Source organism: Equus caballus, chromosome 6 (genome assembly GCF_041296265.1).
Source record: "Equus caballus isolate H_3958 breed thoroughbred chromosome 6, TB-T2T, whole genome shotgun sequence".
Taxonomy (NCBI): domain Eukaryota; kingdom Metazoa; phylum Chordata; class Mammalia; order Perissodactyla; family Equidae; genus Equus; species Equus caballus.
The window spans coordinates 71,162,882-71,190,755 of NC_091689.1; the positions used below are offsets into that span (position 1 = coordinate 71,162,882).

Here is a 27,874-nt window from a genome sequence, read left to right on the forward strand (position 1 = left end):
TAAAGTCACCCCTCTCACATGACAAGAATGTTTTCACAAAGAAACAAAGCATCTCAATCAACAATAGACAGAAACAGCTGGAGTGTACTGATGCTGGACAGAGGTGCACTTACTCCCCAGCAAAGAACGTTCACCACAAACTGGCTTTAAAATTGGTGACGTGGGGCGAGCCTCGTGGCGCAGTGGTTAAGTGCACACATTCCACTTCGGTGGCCCGGGGTTCACTGGTTCAGATCCCCGGTGTGGACATGGCACCACTTAGCAAGCCATGCTGTGGTAGACATCCCACATATAAAGTAGAGGAAGATGGGCACAGATGTTAGCTCAGGGCCAGTCTTCCTCAGCAAAAAAAAAAGAGAGAGAGAGAGAGGAGGATTGGCAGTGGATGTTAGCTCAGGGCTAATGTTCCTCAAAAAAAAAAAAAAAAATTGGTGACGCAAATACCTGCCTGAGAAGAAATACAAAGTACTCTCCACATCAGGGAATTCTGATCACTCACAACAGCAGTAACCCAGAATTTTACATCAGCAAATTGCCAACATCTACTGAAGGCCTACAGATGTTAGTACAAAAAAATACTTCTTATTCAAGACAACTTTTTTTAAGTGTAAAATGAAAATGCGTAACTGTAGCAATATCAAAGGTGAAACCTAACTAGGCTGGCTCCTTTCCAGGAATCAGTCCTGGAAACTGTTTTCTATAAAGGGTTTAGTGTGGACTGAGGATAAATAACACTGGTATGTTCATTTCAGTTCAAAGAAGCAAAAAGAAAAGAGCTTATGTTTTCATCACAAAGAGCTTAAGTATTTTCAAATGCAATCCTCTTTCATTGTCTTTAACAAAGGTTTTTTTAATGCTACTATCTCAAAAATAGGTAATTTACAGCATACCTCTGAAGGCTGTAGATAATATGTTGGATTATAATGCATTTGAAATTACCATGACTTTTCTTTTAATGGAACTTTCTTCTAACTTTTCTCAACATATCAAGACTACTCTGCTCCTCACCCTCACAGGTCAGAACATAAACACTACATCTTAAACGGTTAAAATGTGCGTGTGTGTGTGTCTATGTTTATGAGCATCATATCCTCCTTAAGGAAACAAAGCAGGAAGCTCACTAGCTTACCCCAAGGAGGGCGCATCCCACCACACCTTAATTTATTATGGGCAACTTTGTAAGCAACTTCATCCTGCTGTAGAACTTACTAACGTTGAATTGGCAGTAACCGATGTGAGTGGTTCCCAAGGATTATGTTTTCTATTGGAGGGTAATGAATGTTGCCTGAAATTTTTCCTGTATTTCTGGAATTCCAACCAAGGCCCAAAGGTGAAAACAAAAGATTCTAAGTATTCCCTCATGCTCAGCTCAGAGCTCCGATGAGTCAAACTCATCAGAGTCAGACCCTTCCCCACAAAGCTTACTCATAAAGTGACAGGCTACTCCCTATCTCTTGGGGGACAGGAGGAGGTTCTTTCCACTCCTCCAAGCCATGTGATGGGGCGTTCCAAAGTCTGGGGTGCTCATGAGAAGTGGAGGACAGCATCTGGTTCCCCAGTCAGCTACAGAACCTACCCGCAGGTCCACCCTGGGGCTGCCAGTGGAAGAGAACTGTCAGGAGGCCATCCTAGGAAGAGCCTTCTGAGAGCTGAGGAACAAGGCACAATGTCCTTTTTAGTCCCTCCTCCACAGTGAGGAAGACAAGCAGGGTGTTTAACAAGTGTCCCCTGAGGCTGGTACCCTCTAAGGTCTAGATTATTCAGAAGGTAGGAGACCCACATCTTTCCTCGCCTGTCTTTCTGTTCTTCCACCTCCCTTCTCTCCTGAAAGGAGCTGAGACAACAGCTGCAACTGAGGGGAGAGGAAGTAAGAGTTTTGGATTAAGTTTGAGATTAGTGAAGAGTACATAACAACTAACAAAATGGGATAGTTCTAATAAACAAAAGTAACTGAAAAGTCATGAAATTAAATCTTGAGATTGTTAAGGGAACCCTTAACTGATGGAGAAAACTGGACTTGACAGTGTTGACACAGTTACTGGAAGAAATAAAACAACTTACTTTCCACCAAAGTGTTGAGAGCCTTGAAAGTTAGATTGTAATAAAATGACACATTTCATGATTATCACCATTTGATTTATCAAGAAGGAAAACAATTTGCTAGGTTAAGTCAAATCTAGAATTGTAACTCCCTTGTTGGTGTTCTGGTCTAAACGGAAAAACAAGACCCATGGCCGAGTGGTTAAGTTTGCACGCTCCGCTTCAGTGGCCCACGGTTCACTGGTTCGGATCCCAGCTGCGGACCTCCACACTGCTCATCAAGCCAGGTTATGGTGGCATCCCACATAGAGGAGCTGGAAGGACTTACAACTAGGGTATACAACTACGTACTGGGACTTTGGGGAGAAAAAGAAAAAGAGGATGATTGGCAACAGATGTTAGCTCAGGGCCAATCTTCCTCACCAAAAAGAACACCTTAAAAAAAAACCAAGAGTGAAAACAGCTATATCTCATTTTTCTTATTCTTCAGCACATACTGTGTAATGATATGACTACCCACACTTCTTACTCAAAGACATTTTTGTACAGCTGTTCTGCCAATAATAAAGTTTTCAACTGTAATAACAAAATGATTTATGAAGTATCCATACTATTACTAGGGTGATAATTATAATAAAGTAAATAAATGCCAAAGTTTATGACTTTATCTGTGATATATACATAGCATGATGAACAAACAGTACACATCAGATCAAAAAGGCAAGAGAATTTTAAGACTAACAACTGATAAACTAATCTTAAAAATATATCTCAGGCATATCACAGTTATAATAATAATTACTGTGAATTAATCAGAACTCACAGGAATTTGGACCAGTGGAGCCAAGAATACATATTTACTCATTCTCTCACTCTTTCTATCTTTCTATCTCTCTTTCACTCTTTCTCTGTCATTATAATTTTCCGTCTACTTTGAAAGTTGAATAAAAAAGCTCCTGAAAGCCATTTCTTGAACCTTCCATGATACGCAATTGTTTAGATCAGACGCTTTCAAAGTTTCTTTTTTACTGCTTTTTAGACTTTTGTAAAATCAATGGACAGATTAGCTGAATACAAAACAATTCTGAAAACCATTTACATCTTTCTGTTGGCCAATTTAGACTACTGTCTTCTTCAGCATTGCTGTTCCCTCAAGCAGACATGTTCCTGTAAACATGCTGGAGTGTTTACAGGAGTTCTCTGGATGATGCAGGTTGGGATTACAGGTGATTTTATTCCTACTTTATCCATTTTTTTATTTTCCAAATTTTCTATAATGAACATTTTTTCCTAGGAATAACACATTGCTAAGAAAAACTTCAAAAACTAATCAGAGGTATAATAGATACACATAACTAGTGAACAATTACACTGTTTTCCACACTTATTTCGGTAGATACGCTGGAAAAAAAAAATCACAATGTAAAAAAATAAAAACGAAAGAGAGCCTGCTCTCTGCTTTCACAGGTTAAAAGTATTATGTGTGATATTCTAATAAATGGGAAATCAAAAGGAATTAATTAAAAATGTATCAAAAATACTACACTAAGAGAACATACTTGTTGCTTTTCTTGATAATCTTCTCTAGATGTTCCTTTCTCCGGCCCTAATTGTTGGAATTTTTCAGAGATCATATAAAATTGAAACAATGTTATATGAATCAAATTTCTGAAATTAACCAAATACATTTACAAAGTCAAATGATATATATTTAATTCAATTTTGCAATGTGCTTTCACATTTTGAACATTACACAATTTCTGTGAGAATTACCATAATTCTTAGAAAAAAAGAGAAAGCTGAAGGAGTTAAAATATGTCAATTTCCCTACACTAAGTTGTGTTCCTTTATTTTTCTTGCCACGCTGAGATAAAATAATACAACATGTTCCCATTCCAATTGAAGAGTAATTTCCTAGATTTGCTTACTTAGATTGAATATATTTCATTACATTATTACATTCATTGTGCAGTAGAATACCTCAAACATATACTTTCATCAGTATTAGATAATCAAGGCAAAAACAAAAATACCCTAGTTGAGATATTATTTTTAATCTTCATAATATTTTAGAAATTCAGGTTTTGTACTATTTAATTATAAACTATTTCAGGCAAAATTTAATTCTATTGGAAAGCACAGATCCCTGGAACACGTTAGTTAAACTTTTTGGGCCTTGGTTTTCTCATTTATAAAAATGGGATGGCTCCACCTCAGAAATTTGGTTTCTGAGGTTAAATATGGGTACACACCCTGAATGATTCTATTACACTCTGTGAATAACAGTAATAATATTACTATCACAAATCACCTCTTTCTGTCTGTGCTTTACAAAACTTACATACTCATCCTCAAACTTCATGAGCTTCTCTAATTATTTCATTTACTTTATAAATAATGAAGACATTATTAACAAACATATTAAACCATCTAATCATTCCTTCCTTCCATATTTCCATCAACAGTGCATTGAAGTCTTGTTTTCTTTTTTTAATTCCCTGAAACACCAACAGTGAAGTTAGACAATATTGCTGATTTATCATCAAACACTTGAGAAGTGCGTTAAGCTCTATCAATGCCCTAATTTCCTTCCTACGTTTAAGTCTTCCCTCGTTGGTCCTAAGCCTACCTAGGAAGCTTGACAAATATTGTAAGTAGCAGGCGCCTCCCTAGCCTAACATATTCTCGTCTGGACTCATTAGTTCATCAAAGTGATTCTTAAATGCTATTTGGTAAACAAGACATAATATTTAAATGACTAACCAGCAGTGAGTTTAGCGGAGTTACATTTCTTGAACTGGTCTCTCCTTAAAATCCATTAGCTTCCATAGCCTCGTCTTCAGTAGAGATGAGCACATGCTCACTAGCCTCTCTGTACAAGTAAATAATTCTTTACCTTCCTCTGCTCTCCAGAATGACTAGCTCAGCTCTTAATTTTTGCTCACTGGTCTATTGACTAACATTTGATTGCTATCATCCTTTTGAGGGCACCATTTCTTTTCTTTTCATTCTACCTGCGCAATTCTATAATAGCCATAGTTATGAATATCAAGTGAAGAAAGATGAACAGACGTGGACTTAAGAAACCAGTCCAAGGAGGGCCAAAATGAGACAACAGTGTGGGAAAGTGGGTGAGTACAGTCAAGAAGCAGCTGCTCATGACGGTGACAGGGGCCTGCTGGCAGACAGTGACCAAAACAAAACAGAGAAATGGTTCTAAAAATAAGAGCTAAAACATAGATAAGGAGTTCAGAGAACTAACAAGGCCTAGAGGATCTCTAAATTGGTCTCAAAGATTAGAACCAAGGAGTGAGTAGTCTCGTCCATATCCTTACATCCCAAAATCTGACTCTGAATAATTTATACTCTGAAAATGCAAAACAGCAAATTACAATAAATTTACATACAAGGATACTGCCTGAAGGATTACATGTAATAGTAAAAAGAGAATCAGGCAAATTGTCCATCAGTAAATGCTTGGCTAAATAAATTTAGTTTTTTTCAACAAAGGAGAACTATGCAACCATTAAAATGAATGAGATATATATATGTATATACATATAATCTCTCTCTATATATATATATTCAGTGGCATAGAAAGATATCTGAAAAATACAAGTAACAGGAAAATATTTGTGATTTTCAAAATGTTGAGATTCCCGTATACATGAGTACCTTTAAAAAAAAATATGACAGTATGTACACGGAGTCATTTACAGTTTTGGTTGTGGTTTTATGGTTTTTTTCATACTGGGATAACAGGGAACTTTCAATTTTAAGTGCCTATATTATTTAAAGTTTAAATTAAATATTTATTACTTTTAAATGAGAGAAAACAATACAGATGAATGAGAAAGGAAGGGAGAGAGAAAGGGAAATAGAGAGAGAGAACAAAGACTCATGAAATGGTGACTGGTTTTAGGATAAAATTAAATCTGAAACTAGAGGGAAAAAATTAAGGGGGTACTATGCCGGGGTGAGGGAGAAGGAAGATTCTTAAAAACAGTTGCTATGAAGGCCCTGAACAATGGTCTCGAGAATGAAACCACATTCTACATGATTTATAAGTCTGTTTTTAAATAACACCACTATGTGCAATTTCCATGGCAAACATGCTCAGGAAATCATTACACTGCACTTTAAGTTTTTTTCTCATGAACCTCATTTTTATTATTTAGAAAAGGCTTTCAAGGAAATAAAAGCTAAATGGGGCATAATCAATTTTGTTTATAAATATAATGAATACTTAGGACTCCTACGACTCTTGAAGTAAAGGGCCTAGTATAAGATTTTCCTTTTTAAAACAGAAATACTGCAGATTATTTTACGGCACACATTTTAGAGGAAAATGAGAAAGACTCTTAACAGTAGAGAATTTTCTTTTTACATTAGGAGGCAAATTATGATTTTTTTCAAATATGATATTGATAGCTTTTGTTATCAAAAAATATTTATAAGTTGTGACAGTATGGTACACTTTATTGTTTTCAGCTATTGATAATAAGTCATTGATCTTTTTAAATATTTGTGATGTTCATAAACTCTGTTTAATTATTTTGATATATTAAGCACATACTATATGTGATACTTTCCCTCTCAATAGATTTCCTTTTAACAATATCCAGATACTTCAACAATCACCACAGTTTTCCTCTGTGAAACAGAAACTCAATAGTTAATATCTTATAAGCAGGATTCTCTGTGGACAGGGAATTGAACTTAGTAATATTTTAATACGCCTGATTCAGCATCAAAATAACAAGAATATTAAAAATATTTAAAAATTCTGGTTCTAGCATCCTGGATCTTGGAAATACGAGGCTGTGAAGGGATATCAGGAAGTCATAGTTAGGCAGAGACCCCCGTACTATACAAAGAAACAGCTGAAGAGAAACTTAAAGATCTGAAAGACATCAACCAGGATAGTAAATGAGATCACCTTCGAGTATATGCAGAACTTCTAAGAAACCCATTGAGGCATAAGATGGTTTGAAAGAATGTCCATATATACCACCCAGCATTTCTACTTGGTTAAATAATTCACTTATTTTTCAGTAAGCATATAGCCAAAAACCTAAAAGGCAAAGCAGTGAGGGACAGTGCTCAGGCCACACTCTACACAGAATTAATCTGGTTTCCTGCCAATATAATCTAGTATTCAGTGCAACCATAGGACCCAGCCTTATGTTATGAAAATTGCCTTTAAAAATCAGTTTTTTAAAAATGCAACTTTTAACAGAACTTACAAGTCAAAACGAAGATTCTCTCTTTCTTCAAAAAAGTAGTCCAGAATAAATTTTCTTACAAAGTCAGGATTTAAAGTATTATCAATTACTTCAGTCCTTCCAAACTGTTGAGAAAGAGAGAGAGAGAGGTTAAAATCAGGCCTTGCACTGGTTACTTATTACCATACTTATTACAATAGGGTACTTAGCCTTAACACACTTCCTGGAGAACGTAAGCAATAAATATCCAAATGACCTGATAAAATAAAGATCTTCAGAAAAATTTTTAGAGATCAAATCATCCCTCTTATTCACTCAGGAATTCAGAAAATGAGGGCTGAGTTCATTCAAATTTACTATAAAAGTAGCATCTGGAAATTCATATAACAAGCCATAACACTTCCGGCCCTCTTCTCCCTACTTGAAAGCCAAAATTCTTTCTAATCAAAAGAAGCTATTTCTACATTAAATTTAAATTTATCACAAATATATTTCCTAACCTAGTGTATAACTAGATCAACACATATTCTTACAATTGGAGGGGTCAAGGTATTCACAACCAAGCAGTCCTCTACGTGAAACAGTTTATTAGCCATGCACTGGGGAGGATTTTCTTACAATCTATTACACACTTCAATCATTTGGTTTTGTTTTAATTCTTACAGTATCTAGATAGCCAAAATGGGACCTACGATTTTTGCACGTTTTTAAGCTAGTGTATTGCACTTTGGCTTAGAAAAAATAAGTTTCTCCATCTTCGGGGAAGTGAAAACCAAGAAACAAAAGTCCACAGCTAGTCCTTCTTCCTTTCAATGAGAAGGAAGGCCATCAGGTACTGCTTCCAAAGACACAGCAGAAATACACACTTTCCATCTCTTTTTTTGTATTTGGCTTACATTCTTCTCCTCCACTGTCCTGGAATTCTAATGAGGGGATTATAACCTTTACTTCTGACCAGCATTATGCATGCTGTCTTATCAGAGAACCAACTTTTTATTAAAAGTTCAAGGAAAAACTATCTTTTTAATAGGAATAAAAGAACTGTGCTAATCCACTAAAAGGTGAAGGTCATGAGTTTACATAAATTCTGATAACAAAACTATGGTACAAAATACTGTAGACAAAGGATCTACTCAGGCTACGGCCAACTAATTATTCAAAAAAGAACTAGTTTGCAGAGGTTTATGCAGTGGACACTGTCTTATATCAGGGACCACCATCATATAGACAAACCATAACCCAGGTAACTAAGTGAACATTTCAAAAATATTGAGTATTTACTTCAAACAATAATAATAACTACAGCCACCACTTATGGAGTACTTTCTTTTGTTCCAAGCACTTTCCACACATTACTTTAAATCTTTACCATGACTCTACAAAGTGGGTATTATTAGTCCCACTGTATAGATGAGAAAATTGAGGCAGAGGGTTCCAACCTAGGTCCTTTTGGCTATAAAATCTACATTGTTTCTAGGACTCTCCTCTGTTTCAGCATAGAACCTGTTAGACCCTGGCAAGATTCAAGAGTGAGCCTATTTATGGTTTTTAATTTTAAGGGAATGAGAATAAGAGTACGTACCAAATAACTACAGGCTGGCAGTGCCCGCACATGCTAAAAGAGTAGTGCAGAGGTCAAGAGTACAAGTCTGAACCAGAGAGAACCTGGACCCACCCAGCCTTTCTACTGCCTGGAGGCAAAATGGTTTCCAGACCAGAGCAAAGAGCACCAAACTAGCAAAGACACAACACTCTCAAAGAGAAACTCAGCCAGTTCCCATATTCCCCAGCACCCAAACCCCTCTTGCGGATTTTACCCAAACTCACACTAAGAGGGAAGAAGACAGAATGAAATTCCCCAGGGAAAGGTCCATTGAGCTGCAAGCCAGCAATTCACCAGCGCCTATGATTAAAATATCTACAAGCCTGTTTCTTTGGGAACACTGGCTTTTCAGCATTATGGGCATTATGGGTGGCTGAGTAGACTCCGCTATCTCAAGTGAAGATTAATATGTAGCTATTAAAATTTTAGCTAATCATTTATAAATCATGACCATGTATTACAATAGGCCTTCCAACACGTAGCCCTGAAATTGCTTTTGGCGATATCACCAGTGATTCATATTGCTAAATCCAATCGTCACTTTTTGGCCCTTATCACATCAGACTGCTCAGCAGCATTTGACACAGCTGTCCACTCCTTCCTTCTGAACCAATCTCCTCTGGCTTTTTGACGCCACACTCCCCTGTTTTTCTCTTCTTCTGAGATTCTCAGACAGGCAATCTCTCATCGTCAGAGCACAGTTCGAGGCCGTCTTCATCTGTCTATCTTCACTATTCTATTAGGTTATCTGTTCCTTTGGCTTTAAATCCCACCTACATGATGATAACTTCCAAATGTATGTCAGCAGCCCAGATCTGCCCGAGTACAGACTCATGCATACAACTGTCTTCTTGACTTACACATGTGGTTGTCTTACAGGTCCCTCAGAATTATCGTCTAAACTTTAACTATTTATTTTACACCACAACCACCACCCCAATCCCCAACTCTTCCACTTGTCAATAAATGATACCACCATCCACTTGATTCCTTAGGACAAAAATGGGAGTCATCCTTTTCAACTCCTTCTTTTTAACCCACCAACCCTATCCCTTGCTATCTCATAAACTGTCAATTCCAACTCCAACACACATCACAGCTGTCATCTTCTCTCCATATCTCCTGTCATCAGCTTTATGCCAGGTTTTCATATTTCTCATGGACTACCTCAAGAGCCTCCTAACTCACATCTCTACCTACTCTTGTTCCCCCTCTAAATTCATCCTGCATATAACATCCAGAGTGATCTTTTGAAAAATGTAAACATGGTCATGCAATTTCACCACCTGAAAGTCTTTAATGGCTTCCCATAGTACTTTGAATAAAAGATCTTTTCTTTGGTCTACAGGAATTGGCCCCTGTCTACCTCCTGAATCTCATCATGGGTCAGCAACCCCTCTTTCTCTTTGCCCCAGGCAGCTGGTCCTCTTTTAGAACCCTTTACACACCAAACCCTTCCCATCTTATGACTTTTGCACCTGCTATTTCTTCTTCCTGGAATACTCTTGACCGCATTCTTGCATGCTGAAGCCTCTGCTTACATGTTAGCATTCTGGGTCTAAACACCCAATCTAAAGTTGGTCCCCCACCCCTAAAATTATTCTCCTTCACAGCAACTGGTTTTCTTCTTTCATAAAACTTATATTCTGGAATTATACTTCATTTGTTTGTTTCATATTTTTCTCACTAGACAATAAGCTCCATGAAGGTACAGGCATACAGATCTGTTTGATTTACACCTGTACAAAATTGAACAAATGGTTAACTAAAGGAGATCTGCAATATATTGTTCAGAAAAAAAATCAAGGATAACGTACAATATAATAACAATTTTGATTAAAATATAAGTTTATAGATATACAGATAAAAATAGAAGAAATTATACCAGAACGTAGCAATTATCTTCTAACTGTTTTTTTTCATTGTGTATTTCTAAGTTTTCCTAATTTCCGGCAATAAGTATGTTTTACTTTTAAAATCAGAAACAAAACTTTTCAGCAGTTTTTCTGTTTTTTAATTCATTCTATTATCAAAAGTGAAACTGGCAATTATAAGAAATCCACAGACACATTACAACTAGTTCATCTCATGGGAAATATGTTCATTCTTTCCCAGAGGCTGGAATATATTAGCTATCAACCAAGTGATTAATCTTTTTGACATGAAACGAAATTTAAGTCTTAGCTAATGCCTTATAGTACTAAATAAAAAATTTCTAATTCCTTGGAAAATGCACAGTTGCATAATTCTAGCAGATCAGAGAAGATTAAAATTTTGAGGAAAAAAATTATTAATAATATTTTTTGATGGTATACACCCAAAAACAGTTACACTTGAAAAAATTGTAACTTGTATCCTAAAAATTCTTTTTCTGAATATCAACAATACTGGATTGTCAGGAGCACCTATAAACCTGATTACAATAATCCCTGGCACAATGAACATATCCAAATATGTGGACAGTCAAGCACTGCCACATATTTATATGGTATTAAGTTTCATCATCTCATAATTAGAAAAATATAGAAAAATGTTATTTTATTCACCAAATGTGAAAGTTCTCAGTCATTTGAAAAAAGCATGTAAACTGTTAATTTCGTTAGAACATAAAAAAATTGTTTCTTGTAAAACTTTAAGCAAAAAATAAAAAACAATTCACAATCAAGTCTTTGAAAGTTTTCCTTTGTCTTATGCTTGAGCTAATCGGATACATACCTACTTTTCCAATTTAGGAACAAATCTTGCAGAAAATGATAGAATTGAAATACTCCTGATTTCTAAATCAACTAATTGTTAAACTGCTTCAGAAGAGTAGTACTGGAAAGAACATTCATCTATTTATGGCACCAAGCAGATGAACTCTGTTTTGAGAAAAATGTTCAGAAAGGTTTAATGTATTGTGAAGGCTCAGAACAACCACTCAGTCTCATATTCATTTGTCAACTGAAGTGAAAGTGATGGAGGGAAAAGGTCATCTGGACTAGTGCACATCTTTATTTCAGTTATTGTATTAGAAATAAATCTTAGTAGCAGTGATATACAAAGGACAGTCTCCAGAGATTGGACACAAAGACTATATGAACTGAGTAGTACAGACAGAATATTAAGATAAATTCAATTTAAAAAAATCTCAGTTTAGGACTATACATATCCAACCTACTTAAAGGATACCAAGCATAACGGCGCATACATGCACACACACACAACACCAAAAGTGAAGATTTACATTCTTATACACTCCCTTTTAGGAGTTAAACATTGGGATTAACAGAGAATCCTTGGATCTTTTCCTTTGAGGAAAAGAGATACAATGCCAGCATGTAACTTAATATCCAAGACATTTTTTTTACAGATCAATGATCTGAAATTCACTTACCTATAAGAAGACAAATTAAAAAGTCTGAAGGCTTTATCTAGGTCTTACATTATTATAGATTAATGAGATGTAGCTTTAGATATAGATATACATGTTCATATACACACAGAAAGAGAAGTAAAATGACTTCCTTCTAATATTCTTGGTTAAGACAGAATATTCCACATAAGGGACTTTCATTCGCTTTCTAGGATCTTCTACTTTTAAGAATGAACCTAAATCATTAGCCATCCAAAAGAGGACACCTTGAGCACATCTCTATAATTGTCACACATAAAATATAGAAAGGACTAAACTCCATCAATTTTTAAAATTAGATTATAGTATTTTAAAACCTTAGTTAAAATATTTTACAGTAAATCATACTTTAAAAAGTAACAATATTTTAAGGAACTGCCTTTACTATATCATTGCTTGCTATTAATTCTGTGATTAGGGACATGTTTTACCAGTTGAAGAGAAAAAAACTAGACTCAATTTATCCAGGAGGTCTTCACTGGGGAATATTGGTTAATTTTATCACGTATCAGCTCGATTTTCATTTATGCGAGACAAAATATTTTTTAAATGAATTGGACACATTATTATTTTAATCAACTCAATTATTTTAAATTAGATTATTTTATTTAGATGATTATCTAAATTGAATTGAAAATAAACTTGAAAAATATTCACACCAACTCTAGTTTTTGAATATTTAAAAGTAGTTCTACACACAAATGCACAATAAATCTTATTGACTTGCATTTATTAAAAAGTAGGCAATAATGAATTTCATATACTCAAAACTAGCTTTTGATCAATTATCTTTAAAATGTTCCAAATCAATAATTCCTAGATTTTTGTTTTAGAATTACTAAATTCTATTACTGTCTTTCTTAAGATTTTACAACTCTTTCTCTCCTTCCTGGAATTATTGTATAAGATAGACCTTTAGGCTTAAATTCCCAATGCTTAATTTGTGAGTTTTATTCACTTTAATTTTTTATTGAGAATTTTGCAGAAAAATAGAAACATTGCAAAGCCGTCTGAGAATTATTTTAATTCAAAGTGGTCAGAACAAACTTTTAGTTCTGCCAATGGCAAATTAGGTTGTTCCAGACCAACCCTTCCTCTGAGAATAACTAGAAAAGTCAAACAAAATATTAAAATAATCTTTTTGGAGGCACCAGAGCGCTAACAAAAAGTTATAAGTTGTGGAACCAAAAACCTAGAGAAAAGAGGAGCCCTATAGGGTCCTGTATTTGATAAAGGGAAACCAAGCTGAGCAAAGACTTCCACAGTCTCATCAAGCTGAGGCAGACGATAAAGTTTTTAAAAATCCACAAAAGGTTATACGCATGTTCATTCTATATTTCTTTCCACTTGTTGATAAGTTTAAATTTCTTTTTTAAAAAAGAGGGATTAAAAAATAAGGGTACAAAAGTTTGGAGTTGGAACCCCAGAGGGCTACACCAAGGAGTAAAGATGAATCAGAAAATCAATCCTCAGGAGGAATGGAGCTCAGCTTAAATTCAGTCAAATCTTTGACTGAATTAAGGTGAATTTTTCCTAGCCTTCCTGTCTCCCTATAAGCAAAACTGAACCCACTCTGGAGAAATATAAAGTCATCTAAAACCTCAAGTTATTGCTAATTTTTCCTGTAAAATATTTAGCAATTATTATCAGGCATGAAGACTTCTGTCTCCAGCTCGAATGGAGTCACTTGTGACAACCAACACTCCTGCTGAGAACCAAACAAGTAGATAAAATGCAAAAATTTATTGTTCGATAGTACTGCAGAGATGCAAGGGCAGCCAAGAGGTGAAGGGCCCAATGCTGGGGAGAAGGAAAGTTAATTAATGTGAGCATAGTTTTTGCTTGGAACAAACACTAACAAAGAAAAGAGAAAGTCTAGATAAAAATGGAGAGAGAGGCAACGCTAGGAAGTCTCGGCAACAATTAGCCATAGTTTTGAAGACTGTAACTGAACAGAAGTAAGAGCTTCGTGAAGCTGGAAAAGCTATCTGAACCCAGATTCTTTTTAAATTTCAGGATAACTAATGGTATCAAGGTACAATTACATACAAAGTTACTATTAAAACAAAGAACATTTCTGGGGCTGGCCGCATGGCTGAGTGGTTGAGTTCACGCACTCTGCTTCAGCAGCAGAGGTTCGCAGGTTCAGGTCCTGGGTGCAGACCTGCACGCTACTCATCAGGCCATGCTGTGGCAGCATCCCACATGTAGGAACTAGGATGACTTACAACTAGGGTTTACAACTATGTTCTGGGCCTCTGGGGAGGAAAAAAATTAAAAAAGGAAGATTGGCAACAGATGTTAGCTCAGGGCCAATCTTCCTCACCAAAAAAGAAAAAGAAAAAAGAAGAACATTTCCTACAGGAAATGGAAGCATGCCAAAAGATAAACTCAAAAACCAGATCAGAAGTGTAATGCAGCATTTCATATAGAACCAAACACATAAAATTGTAGAAGACATGAAAGAACAGCATAAATCAGAATTAGAAACACTGAGAAAGGAGGTGATAGAAATCAAGGAAGAAATAGAGGTAAAATAAAACAACATTTTAGAAATGAAAGAAACTAGTAAAGACATAAGAGTAAATGAGCGCAATAAATAACATCTTATCAGTAATTGGAAAGAAAGATTTTTGTTTTTAAGAATCAAAGAGGATGAACAGAGCTAAGAGAAGGTAGCAAATATTGAATACAGGCAAAGAGGATATGACACACGATAACAGAAGTCCATGAAGAAAATCAAAGCAAAGAATAAACAAATATTAAAAATAACAACTCTTTAGCAAATGACCTAAAGAAAAATAAAATTAGATTTTCATCAGACTTTTTGATAGAAATGCTTTATGACAGAAGAAAATGAAATAACATATTTAATATACTCAAAGAAAGAAAATGTGATCAAAAGATTTTATATTCTTCATATTTAAAACACATAGATTGTTAACAATCAACAATGGAACAGTGGTGAGAACTACTTATAGAACTAAGACTAAATTAAGGTTAAAAGAGAGAAAATAAACCATGCAATGGCAATATGATCTCATAATGTTGATATAGGATAATATTATTCCAACTAATAAGTGAAAATTCCCAATAATCTAGGCGCTAAGCATCAATGATTACTAACACCAAAAAAGAGTGAAAACAGGACATCATTTGCCTCCTAATGAAAGTTCACACCACGATCAATAGATTTACTGAAGGAGTTGAACCTGTGTCTAATCAACCTTCTGATTCAATCTGTCAAATTGAAGAAATACAAACAACAGAAAAAAAACAGTGAACTGCATCATAAGCATATAGTCAATAAGCCCCCAACTGTGAAACTATAAGTCAGATGGTCCAGACTCTCTAAGAGATAAGTTGTAAGAAAAACAAAAGGATGAAGGGAAAGCTGTAGATTAAAACAGACACAAAATACATGCAAGTCTTTTTTTCAATGTGCAAGACTAAACTATAATGTCAAGAGATGCACACGTGGATGATTAAACCATAAATACACACACACACACATCATTACTCTTTGAAAACAGGAAGTGCTCTGATTCGGAGGGCACATGGAAGGAATTCTTAGGGTGGCTGTCAAGGTTCTATTTCTTGACCTTGCTAATGGTTACAAGGACGTTTGCCTTATAATAATTCACTTTGTTTTTCATTTTTTATATTGTTTTCTCTATTTTTTACAATAAACAAAAGAGAAATATAAATGCAAAATAAAAGACTTTGCCCTCTAAAAACAACTGAGACAATTCATTGACAGTCTAAGTGCAAAACTGTGTGAACAGAAATTTTAAAGGGATTTCTTCATAAAGAATAAAAATGATCCTTGAAGGAAACATACAAATGCATGAAAAAACAAACAGCACCTGATAGGAAATATATGAAAAATATAAAAGACTACTGATGATATAAAATAATAAAATGTCTTGTGTGATTACATTATATGCAAAATTAACATTCATAAAAATGGCACCAAAGACGGGAGTGGAGATAATGAGTTAAAATGTTTTAAGGATCAGTATTTTCCGTGAAGTTGTAACAAAACTAATTTACATCAGATTCTAAAATATCAAGGCTATATGCTGAAATCTTTACAGTAACTAACAAAAGAATAATAAAAGAAAGTAAAATTAACAAGCTGATATTGGGGAAAATAAATATATTCAGTCAAATCCAAAGAAGGAAAAAAAGGAGACACAAAGAATTTAAAATATGTGAGTAAAATAAAATCAAACAGTAAAACAGTAAATTTAAACCTAAACGTATTGGTAGTGACATTGATTGTAAATGATCTAAATATTTCAAATGAAAGACAGAGATTATAAACGCAGATTTATTTTTAAGCCAAATTATCTACTACTTAAAGAGACACACTTTACATATAAAAACACAGAAAAGTTGAAAGTAAATTCATGAGAAAGATAAACTATACAAATATTAAACAAAAGAAAGCTAGTTTATTCAAATATCATGCAACAGAATTTAGGGCAAAAAACATTACTAGAGAAAGAATAAAGCCCTAAAGTGAGGAACTGCTAAAAGAATGATAGGGAACTTTCAAAGGACACAGAAACCAGTTTGAAGGTGTTCCCATTGGGCAAATATGGGGCAATTTGAGCTCCAAAATAAACGCTAGTAACATATGAAAATCCATCGAATTAAAAGAGGAAACCATGAGTCTACATTTATAAAATAAATGAATATATTAAAAGTTTAATGAGGAAGGAGATATTTATATATTGTCAAAGTATCTCTCCAAATACTCATTAACCAATGGCACCAGAAGATGAGAGGATGGCGCAAAAACACCAAGCAGGGTTCCGCACTGCTGTACACAGGGTCAGTAGGAGTTGGACTCAACTGGACAGCACCAACAACAAAGGTGGCATTCCATCATCAAAAGTGTCAAGGTCATCAAGTTAAGAAAAGACTGAGAAACTACTCAAGATAAAAAGAGACCAAAAAAAACCCAAAAGAACAAAAAGACGGCTAAATGTAATAGGTAACTGAATGGGATCCATTTGCTAAAGGATACTATTGGATCAACTGCTGAAACTTGAATGGGGTCTTAGGATTAGACGGTAGGAATATGTCAGTGTTAATTCCCTGATTCTGATTATTATATTATGGTTATGTAGAATGTCCTTTATGTAAGTGCTATGAAGCATCATGTTGGCAACTTATTCTCAAATAGTTCAAAAGAAAAAAATTATACTATATTTGCAACTTTTCTGTAAGGGCGAGATACTTTCAAAATTATAAAAAAAACACTTTTAATCTGAAAGCTAATGAAAGTATAACATATCAAAACTTGCTGGGTATAGTCAAAGCTTCTTTAAAGGGAAATTTATAGGCTAAAATGCATAATTAGAAAAGAAAAATAACACAATAAATGTTATCTATCTCAAGAACTTAGAAACAGAACAGCAAATTAAATTTTTTAAAAAGTAGGCAAAAATATAGATAATTGCAGTAACAATTACATTTTTAAAAACTAAATAGAGATAACCAAAAGAGGCAAAAGTTGATTCTTTGAAAAGACTAGTAAACCTGACAAATTTCTATCAAGATGGATCATGGGGGGAAAAAAAGAAAAAATACAAGTAATCAATATCAGAAAGTAAAAAGCGGGGCATCGTTACAGATCCTACTTTAATTAAATTTCACATAACTTGAGTATATTATAAGCAACTTTACACCAATAAATTTGAGAATTTGGGTGAAATTCCTTGAAAAATAGAGGATACAAAATTGGCAGAAGAGGAAATTGAAATCCAGAGTAGACATATATGTAAGAAAGAAATTGAATCTGAAATTAAAACATCCTACAAAGAAACGGCCAGGCTCAGAATGCTTTAGCAGCAAAATCTCCCAAACACTTAACTAAGACAGAAGATCAATTTTTCACCTATTCTTTCAGAGAACAGAAAAAGAGGAAATACTTTCAAACACATTTAATGGGGTCTGCCCTATCCCTACAACAAAATCCGACAAGTTTATGCCAAGGAAGAAAATTTATAGGTCAATATCACTCACAACATAATGCAAAATTCTAATAAATATCAGCAAAGCATAGCAAGCAATATATTTAAAAGATAATATATCAAGAATCAGTTGGATTACTCCAGAAATATATTTGTTTTAATACTGAAAATCAATCATGTAATTCACTACATTAACAAAATAAAGAAAAATCATATAATATCTCATAGATGCAAATACATGAAAATTTTACCCCTAGGATCAGGAACAAGACAAGGATGCCTCCTATCAACACTTTTATTCAACACTCTATAAGATGTACTTGTCTTCACAATAAATATCATGATTAGAAAGATAAAATTAAAACTTATGTGCGAATCACTATAGTTTATGAAGAAAAATTTTTAAATCCACAAACTATTATTAGTAAATAAACTGAGCAAGGTCACTTCAGAGTTATTATCCAAAAAATAAACAGATATTTTATATACCATAATAATAAACAGAAATGAGAAATGAGTTACATTAGCATCAAAAAATATGAAATCACTAGGGGTAAATACAGTAAAAGTTGTATAAGATCCTTTCCATAAAATTATAAAATATTATTCAGAGAAACTAAAGAAAACATAAATAAATAAATAAGTATCCATATCATGGATTATAAGGCATGCTATTTTACATTTCCATTCTCTCAAATTGATCTACGACTTCAATGTAATCTCAAACCTCATAATGCGTGTGTGTAAATAGACAAATTCTAAAATTTCTATGGAGATGTAAAAAGCTAAGAATATCTTAGAACAGGGTTCAGAAAACTACGGCCCATGAGCCAAATCTGGCCTGCCTCCTGTTTTATTAATTAAGGTTCAGTGGGGCATAGCCATAATCAACCATTCGTGTATTGTCTATGGCCGCCTTCACACTACAATAGAGACCATAGGGACTGCAAAGCCTAAAATACTTACCCCTAACCCCTATTTACATCTGGTCCTTTAGGGGAAAAAAATGCTGACTCCCTAGTCAAGCCTAGAAAATCTTGAAGAAAAAGAAAAAGCTACAAAATGCTCACAACAAGTTATTAAGACAGAGTAATAGGACACAATAGAAGCCTGAAGGCAGCGCTCACATCTACAGTCATTCTATGGCCAAGGTGATAGGAATGCACAGAAGAGAAAGAAAATCTCTTCAATAAATGCTCCTGGGTCAATTAGATACCATATGGAATCAAAGCAAACTTCCCCTTAAGCCATATTAAAAAAATCAATCCCAGGGGAATTACGGGTCTAAATAAGAAAGTTAAAACAATAAAACTTCTAGAACATAATTTTGGGAACATCATCATGGCCTTCAGATGACAAAGATTCCTTAAACAGAACAAAAGCACAGATCATAAAGGAATAAATTGCTATGTTGACCTAAATTAAAATTAAGAACTTCTGTTCACCAAAATATATGGTTCAGAGAATAAAAAACCATGTTACATGGGGCCGGCCCCATGGCTGAATGGTTAAGTTAGCATGCTATGCTTCGACAGCCGAGGGTTTCGCTGGTTTGGATCCTGGGCGCGGAGATGGCACCACTCATCAAGCCATGCTGAGGCGGCGTACCACATGCCAAAACTAGAAGGACCCACAATTAAAAATATACAACTATGTACCAGGGAGCTTTGGGGAGAAAAAAAGAGGAAAAATAAAATATTTTTAAAAAGCCATGCTACAAAAGGGAAGAAGATATTTGCAAGACATGTAAACAACAAAACTCCTGTCCTGAAGATATAAATAACTCCTGAAAGTCTATAAAAAAAAAATAGGTGGGACATCTGAACATAACACTTCATAAGAGGATAGCCCAATGGCCATGAGACCTACCAAAGGCTGCTCAGCTACACTACTCACCAGGAAGTTAAAATGCAAACAAGAAATCTTTACACTAACCAGAATGGAAATATTAAAAAGACTGACAACACAAAGAACTGGCAAGAATGGACTGCGAGGAGAATGGCAGATGGAAAATTCTGGAAAATAATTTGGCAGTATTACTAAAGATTAAAATATACATACCCTGTGGCTCAGAAATTTTACTGCCACATGTACAGACAACAATAATATATAATTATAAGATCTAAAAGACATGTACAAGAATGTTCTAATCAGTTAATTATAACATTCAACAAGTGGAAACAACCCAAAAGTCCATCCAGAGTAGAATGGATACATAAATTGGGGTATATTCATAAAATAGAAAACCAGATAGCCACAAATATGAACTGTTGCCATATGCATGGATGGATCCCACAAGCATAATTTTGAGTGTAAGAAACTAGACACAAATAAATATATACACATGATTCTATTTATATAAGGCTTAAAAATAGGCAAAGTTACTCTATAGCGCTAGAAGTCAGGATGGCAGTTTAATTTGGGAGGAAAGGGCACAATCAGAACTCCCGGATGCTAGTAATGTTCTATTTCTTGATCTGGATGGTGGTTACACGGATGTGTTCACATCTAACAAATTCATTGTGCTGTATGATTTGTATCCTTTGTTTGGGTGTGTTTCATTTCAATTAAAAGGTATATATGAAAAACATAGAAATACAGCCATAAAAAAGAAGAAAATTAGGCCATTTACAACATGAATGAATCTTGAGGGCATTATGCTAGCGAAATAAGTCAGTCAGAGAAAGACAAATACTCTATGATCTGACATATGTGGAATCTAAGAAAACTACTCATAGAAACAGAACAGATTGGTGGTTGCCTGGGGTGGGAAGTGGGAGAAATGGGTGATCAAAGGATAAAAACTTCCAGTTCTAAGATAAAGGCAAGTTCTAGGAATGTAATGTACAGCATAGTGACTATAGTTAAAAATACTATATTGTATATTTGAACATATTTTAAAAGTTCTCATCACAAAAAAGTTATATATGAATATAATATATATGTATATACAAATAAAGCTATGTGAGGTGATGGGTGTGTTCAACAGCCTTATTATAGTAATCATTTTGCAATATATACATATATCAAATCACTATGTTGTACGCAAGCTCATATAATGTTATATGTCAATTATATGTCAACAAAGCTGAAAAAAATAAAAAATAAATAAAACAGAACAGGAAAAAATAATTCGAGAGACCAAAATTATTCTGGATTTGTTTCTCAACTAAGAATGAGCAAAGTTCTGTTGAAAGTGTGATTTTTGTTCAATCAGTCACAAAATATTGATAGAGCTAATGGACTTCAACTTAGCTTTATAAACTAGGAGAAACTTACATTAAGCCACCGCTTCTAATTATCTATGACCAGGAATATTTGCAAAACTATTTTATTTTCTAAACAGAAAAACTTCGAGGCCAACCTGCAGTTCTCTTTCCAAAACTGGGATGGCTCACATTGGGAATCAAATGAATGTAGACAGTATTTTCTTTAGAGATACACAACATTATTTGTGCTAAAACAGTAATGCCTTAGGACTGACTATACCCTCCATAGACTACATTAGTTTTACAAAGGTCTTTCAACCACATGCCACACGTCTGTTCATCAAACGTCTTCTGTTACAATCCCCTCAGTCAGTCGCAGTGGGGAAGTCACAATACATACAGGGAGAATCCTTCGAATGTCTACTAGAGGCATACAATCTCTACTGAGTGAATGCTCAGCAGTTTACTGCAATTAAAATCTTTTTTAAAAAAGAGAAAAGAAAACCAAACAAACAAAAATGTTCAGGTGCTCTGCAGCAGGAAGCCAATAGTGAAGACAGTCAATAGCCATGCAGCACCCTCAAGGTTTGGCAACAGTGATCGCCTACAGACTGTGGGAGCTTCCTCTTTCCTGCATCAATAACTTAGGATGCTCCACTCTAATATTTCTATAGAACAAAAAGGAGAGATTGAAATGAGTATCTTCTAAGCTTTAAGAGATGAACAGCATGTTTTCAATGGATGCTGTAATTCAATCTCCAAAATACGTAAACTTACAATAAAGAGCAGCCAAATAAGCAGTGAGCTCTTATAACTAGGTAGCAGCCCACACAAATGTTCTCGTATGAAAAATGCAATCTTTGTACCAAGTGATCTAAAGGGATTCTTCCAACTCATAACTTCTGAAACCATGATAGTTAAATGTGTGCACGTATTCGAGGGTATCCTCAAATTCATCCTTTCAACAAATAATAATTGAGCACCTTCTAAGAACAAAGCCCTATCCTAAATGCTGTGGTGCAGGAGCTTGACTTTTAAGGAGGACTGAGTTAGGAAGTGAAGCTAAGACATAAGAAAATAAATTCACAAAAATGTCCTCAATGGGGGCCAGTCCTGCGGCCTAGTGATTAAGTTCAGCGTGCTCTGCTTTGGCAGCCCAGGTTCGGTTCCCGGGCACAGACCTACACCACTCATTGGCAGCCATGCTGTGGCAGTGACCCACATACAAAATAGAGGAACAATGGCACAAATGTTAGTTCAGGGCAAATCTTCCACAAGCAAAAAAAGGAAGATTGGCAACAGATGTTAGCTCAGGGTTAATCTTCCTCAGCAAAAAAAAAAAAGTCAATGTTTGTTGAATGACACAAAGTAGAAGGTGACAGGACCATAAGAAAGATATAGAAGTTATGAGCTCTTAAAGATGCATGGAGCAAATTCTAGTTGCAAAAGTTAGACAAGACAAGCAGGTAAATTAATATTTAAGCTGAGCCGTGAAAAATTTTCTCACTCTTTCTGAATATGTGTGTATATGTTTATATATTATACACATATTATTCAGTATGGAGATGAATAAATGTTAAAATACCTCAATGTCAATGGAATGGTGCAGAAGCAGAAACAATGTCAAACTATAGGAATCAGCATTTGGCAATAGATTTGCCTCCAAACTATGATCACTGCAGATTATAAACAACTTCAGCTTGCTTGCTTTCATCATACACTGACTTAGGGAATCTAGAATCAACTCTATAATTTTAAGTGTTTAAAAGTAATTCACAAAATAGATCACCCATGGATAACTAAAATTTAACTCAAAGAAGTTAATTGCAACATTTTCAGAACCTCTCAACATCAAGTGTGCATCCTGAGGGATCTTACTTTGCTATTTCCACTTGCCACTAAGAGGTTTTCATATTTTCATAATTTGTAGCACTTAAGTATCATTTCTAGCTCCAAAATCATTAGGCACTGAAATATCATTTTAGTTTTAAAAGATCAATTACTTCAAGAGTTTTTGATAAGTTGGAATCATTAGATGGAATTTATTGAAGCTATGCAGGTAATTCTAATAGTGTGAGATATAATTTTAAAATTGTAGATTTCAACTACAGATTAATTTTAAATAATGTTTCTATCCCTTTATTTGGAGCATTTGTTCCAACATATTTGAAGCTCTTTTTTTATTCTTTCTCACTCTGCAAAACTATTTCATCCTAGAACATAAAATTATATGGCTAGTTACTACATACTGTGACAGAATGCATCTAAATTCAAATACAAACACAACCACTATATTATTGACATAGTGTTCATAGCTAAATTAGTAAATTGTTGTATAGACACACTGAAGTTGCTGGTAAAATTCTCCAACTACATGTATGTTCCTTGAGGTAGAAATAGTGTCTATTTTAAAATTGTATCCACCTCTGTATCTACATAATAGTCACTCAATAAATATAAGTCCAATTAATAAATGGGTATATATATTTAAAATTATTAATAATCTATAATATTGTTTCACTTGTCTGATTCCAAATATCCTGAGAGTAACTGTCAGAGTGGTTTTTGCTATTATCTTATAAAAAAGTGTTCAATACGTAAAGATAACTGGAAGAATTGATAAAATTACTAGAAAACTCTTGTGAACTCTATAGCATCATAAAATAACACACCTGAAGGAAATTAGAGCCAATCAAGTCCAAATTCTTTCCTGATGAATCAGTCCAGCTCGTGTTTATAAATTCCAGTGGCAGGGCATCCACTATAGTTCCAACACACAATTCTAAGAAACCCATTCTGCTGTGAGACACACTAAGTGTCAGAAAGGATTCCTCATAATGGATTATATAATGCCTCTTTGTCTCTCCATCCTTTAGGCCAAACTTTGTTTCCTCCTTCTTTGTCTCAACTTCAAGTAAGTGTACCCCCATTTCTAAGTGAAAATACTTTAAAAGTTTGAAGACAATTATTATGACTATTCAAAATCTTTGCATTTTTCAAATTAAACATTCCTTTACTCATATGGCATCGCTTCTATCCCTTTCTTCAAGATGGTAGCCCTCCTTAAATACACACTTGGCATTTTGATGGTCTCAAATTGAAAAGCAACCCTCCAGATTTGCTCCCACCAGACTAACATACAACAATATTTGATTGAATCACATGAAATTGCCAACATTTAGCCATTTTTGACCTGCAAAAATGACAATTACATATAGCTCAACATAATAGCATTATCTTCCTTGATGTGAGCACTGCACATCCATCAAGGCATGCTCAAATTGCATTATCTTTTTAGCAGCTGTGTAACACCACAGCTTCATATTAGGTTTGGGGCCAAGTAAATCCCATAGGTCATTTTCCCATCAACTGCTGGGCTTAGGCAATGAATTTTACAGAATTTTATAATGCAGGAATTTACTTACCTGCTACTTACTAGTTTTGTTATCCTTAGAAGAGTTTTTTAATCTCCTAGACTCCCAATGAATCCTTAGTCATACATGCTTACTATGTGCCAGACACTGTTATCAATGGTTCACATTTAATCCTCACAACCACCATATGAGCTAGAATCATTACCATCATTCCCCACATTACAGATAAGGAAAGAGAGACACTGAGAAGTCAAGTGTTCTCCCTTAGCCACTACATCTTACTGGCTCTCAAAATAAGGAAACTGTCTTTCTCAAATGGTTGTGTGGGGATTTAAATATATATATATAGTGTGTTTCATATTTTTACCCCTTTCCTTTATCCAGGAAGTTTAATCACCTGCTAAACATAATGGATTTTAGCTCCAAAATGCTTGTCTCTGGCATCTGGCACTTCCTTTCTATTCTTCCAGATCATTCTCTAACTCTCAACACTTTTAATTCTTTTGAAACACCATCTATGGAAATTGCCTCTTAACTGGTATCTCTCTTTCTTCATCTATTTGCTTCTACCCACTCAACATAATTCTGGATCCTATTTCTCATCACTTTCTCAATTTCTACTTTGTTTTTATTCCCTCTTACTAATACTGTCTACTCCTTCAAAGAGAAAAAAAAACAAGTAAAATATTGTTTTCTGTTTTATTTTAATATTATCTCATTTTCCCTAAATAGTAGGTCTCCTCTTCCTGTTTGTCCTTCATTCAGACAAGCTTAGGAAAGTAAGAACAAAGCCCCAAGGATCAATTTATAGAACTTATTTCCATTAATAAAACCAGGCTGTGAAGCTTGAGATAAGCATTCTGCAGAGCAAGGTGGTGTAATAGCATGGGCTCTGAAGCCAGATGGCCTACGTTGAAATCCCCACTCTGTTATTTACGACTGTGTAACTTAGGTCAAGTCACTTAAGCTTTCTGTGCTTCAGTTTCCTCAAGTGTCCAATGAGGATCATAATAGCAGCTACCTCTTAAGTTTGTTGTGCAACCTAAATCAGTCAATATAACTAAAGGGCTCAGAACAGTCAGTCATCGTTATTATGAAGACCTTGTAACTTAAGTAAGAAATTGATATTTTGCTGCTTAGGCAACAGGAAAGCCTCATCATGAGCGATTTGCAATGGCCCAGATGCCTAGTCCTGTACCTTATGGATACTTATCTCAGTTCCTTTATTGGTGGCTCAAGTAATGTTATTTTCTGAGCACTCCTGGTAAATGCTCAGCCCCATCTAGCCTGACACCTAAAGTCAGTCAGCAGTTCCACTGGATCATCCTAAGACTTTGAGAAAGGGAACTCTAGAGTGAATGACAAGAGACAGCATGTCTTTTAGGAAAATAACCAAAGGAATAATTAGACAGGAAAAAGAGAGCGGAAGGGCAAGGATTTGGAGGGGAGAACGTTGTAATAGGGAAGACAAAAGATAACATGGGTCTGAATAAAGGAGATGGCTCACCTGAAATTTTTTCATTTTAATGAAAGAGAATTCATAACACTGGATAACTGATTAAATGAGGAAGGTGTGGGAGAGAAAATCAAGGATGGAAGCAGAAATTGCAGTTTGATATTTTGGCTGGTGATGTTATTAGCCATATTTGTAGCAAAGAAGCAGCAGACATGGGGTAAGGATAATGAGTTTACATTTGGATAGGCAGAGTTTGAGATAAATATCAGATAACAACATGGAAATGTGCAGAAGCAGTTAGATTGGAAAAAGTGGGGCTTGGTATCCCACCGACACACTATCAGTAGGGACAATTTTTGAATTGGTTTATTCTCCCAGTTTTGAGAATAAAGTATAATGATCTCTTCTTACCCTCTCTCTCACAACAGAGACACACAGGTAAAATGGCTGACTATAAAGCAATCTGTGGCAACAAATAGCACGAATCTCACTAGGGAAATCTCACCAGAAACGGTAACCTCATTAAAATGATGCACTAGCTTCCTAAGATAACCAGCAACTACAAGTAGAGGGAAATGTCTATTATTTGAATATGCTCCCTTCTTTTCCAGCAACCATTCTTCCATTTGAATGGGGACACAAACTACAAATTAAATTAATGAAAATAACAATTCTGCCTCCTTGCTTTTGCCTCACTAAACAAAGTATATTTGTATTAGAAAACTGAGTTTCTACTCTATTTTCAAATAAATTACTAAGTGGCAAAAAGCAGATGATAGGTGATATCAAGCACCACATTTCAAATCCCTTAAAGGCAGTATTTTATGAAAATCAGCCATTGACCTCTCAAAGTGAGATTAAGTCCAGAGACTTCAATTTCCTAAGGATTGCAACACATTTTACTTACATAATAGATTGCAACACATTGAATTTACTTTTGACTGAGGAAAGTACAAGTTTCAAGCTGGAATATTCCACAAGAAGGTCATAAATCAGCCAAACATTCAGGATTATTAAAAACAAACACAAAGGTTACTTTCATAAAATGAAAAAAAGAATTCAATCTTCGGGTTGAAAAAGACAACTAAAAACAGCAAAGTATCATCTTCATCAAATACTAACTTATACCATATCTTCCAGCACAGTCATTTTTTAAAAAATTTTAATTCTTACCTCTCTCCACTCTTTATTTCCAACTCCTTGTACATATAAGACACAAACTACAAAAGAAGAAAAAAATAAATACATGTAAATGTCTTTTATAAACATCGGATACGAATGTGTATACAATTTACTTTTCAGCTGTCCAAAAACATCAAAATTAATTCCTAACTTCTAGCCTTACTCTTGCAAGAAAATTGCTAGCAAATCATCAACTGATTAAAATTTTTTGTAAAGAAACAAAAAACAAACTATATCAGATCTTCAGAACTTAATATGCATAGAGCTTGGCACATAAAAAATATAATAATTCTTTGCTAACGTCTTCATCTACATTACACTACAGATGTAGATAAATTTTAAAACTATAGTTTAACACTTTAAAATATTTCAGTATGTTACTCTACATTTCATATTTTCAATTCCCA

The 27,874-nt window shown here is 34.6% G+C and overlaps 1 protein-coding gene across 1 annotated transcript in view; it reads right to left on the bottom strand.

The window, feature by feature from the left end:
- CPNE8 (copine 8) overlaps positions 1–27,874 on the bottom strand; it is a 209,089-nt gene that overhangs the window by 153,434 nt on the left and 27,781 nt on the right. Inside the window, exons 3-4 of the mRNA XM_001503265.6 lie at positions 27,459–27,505; positions 7,287–7,390 (exon numbers count right to left, since the gene is read on the bottom strand). Of these exons, the coding sequence (XP_001503315.3) occupies positions 7,287–7,390; positions 27,459–27,505 (151 nt within the window). The remainder of the gene's footprint in view (positions 1–7,286; positions 7,391–27,458; positions 27,506–27,874) is intronic.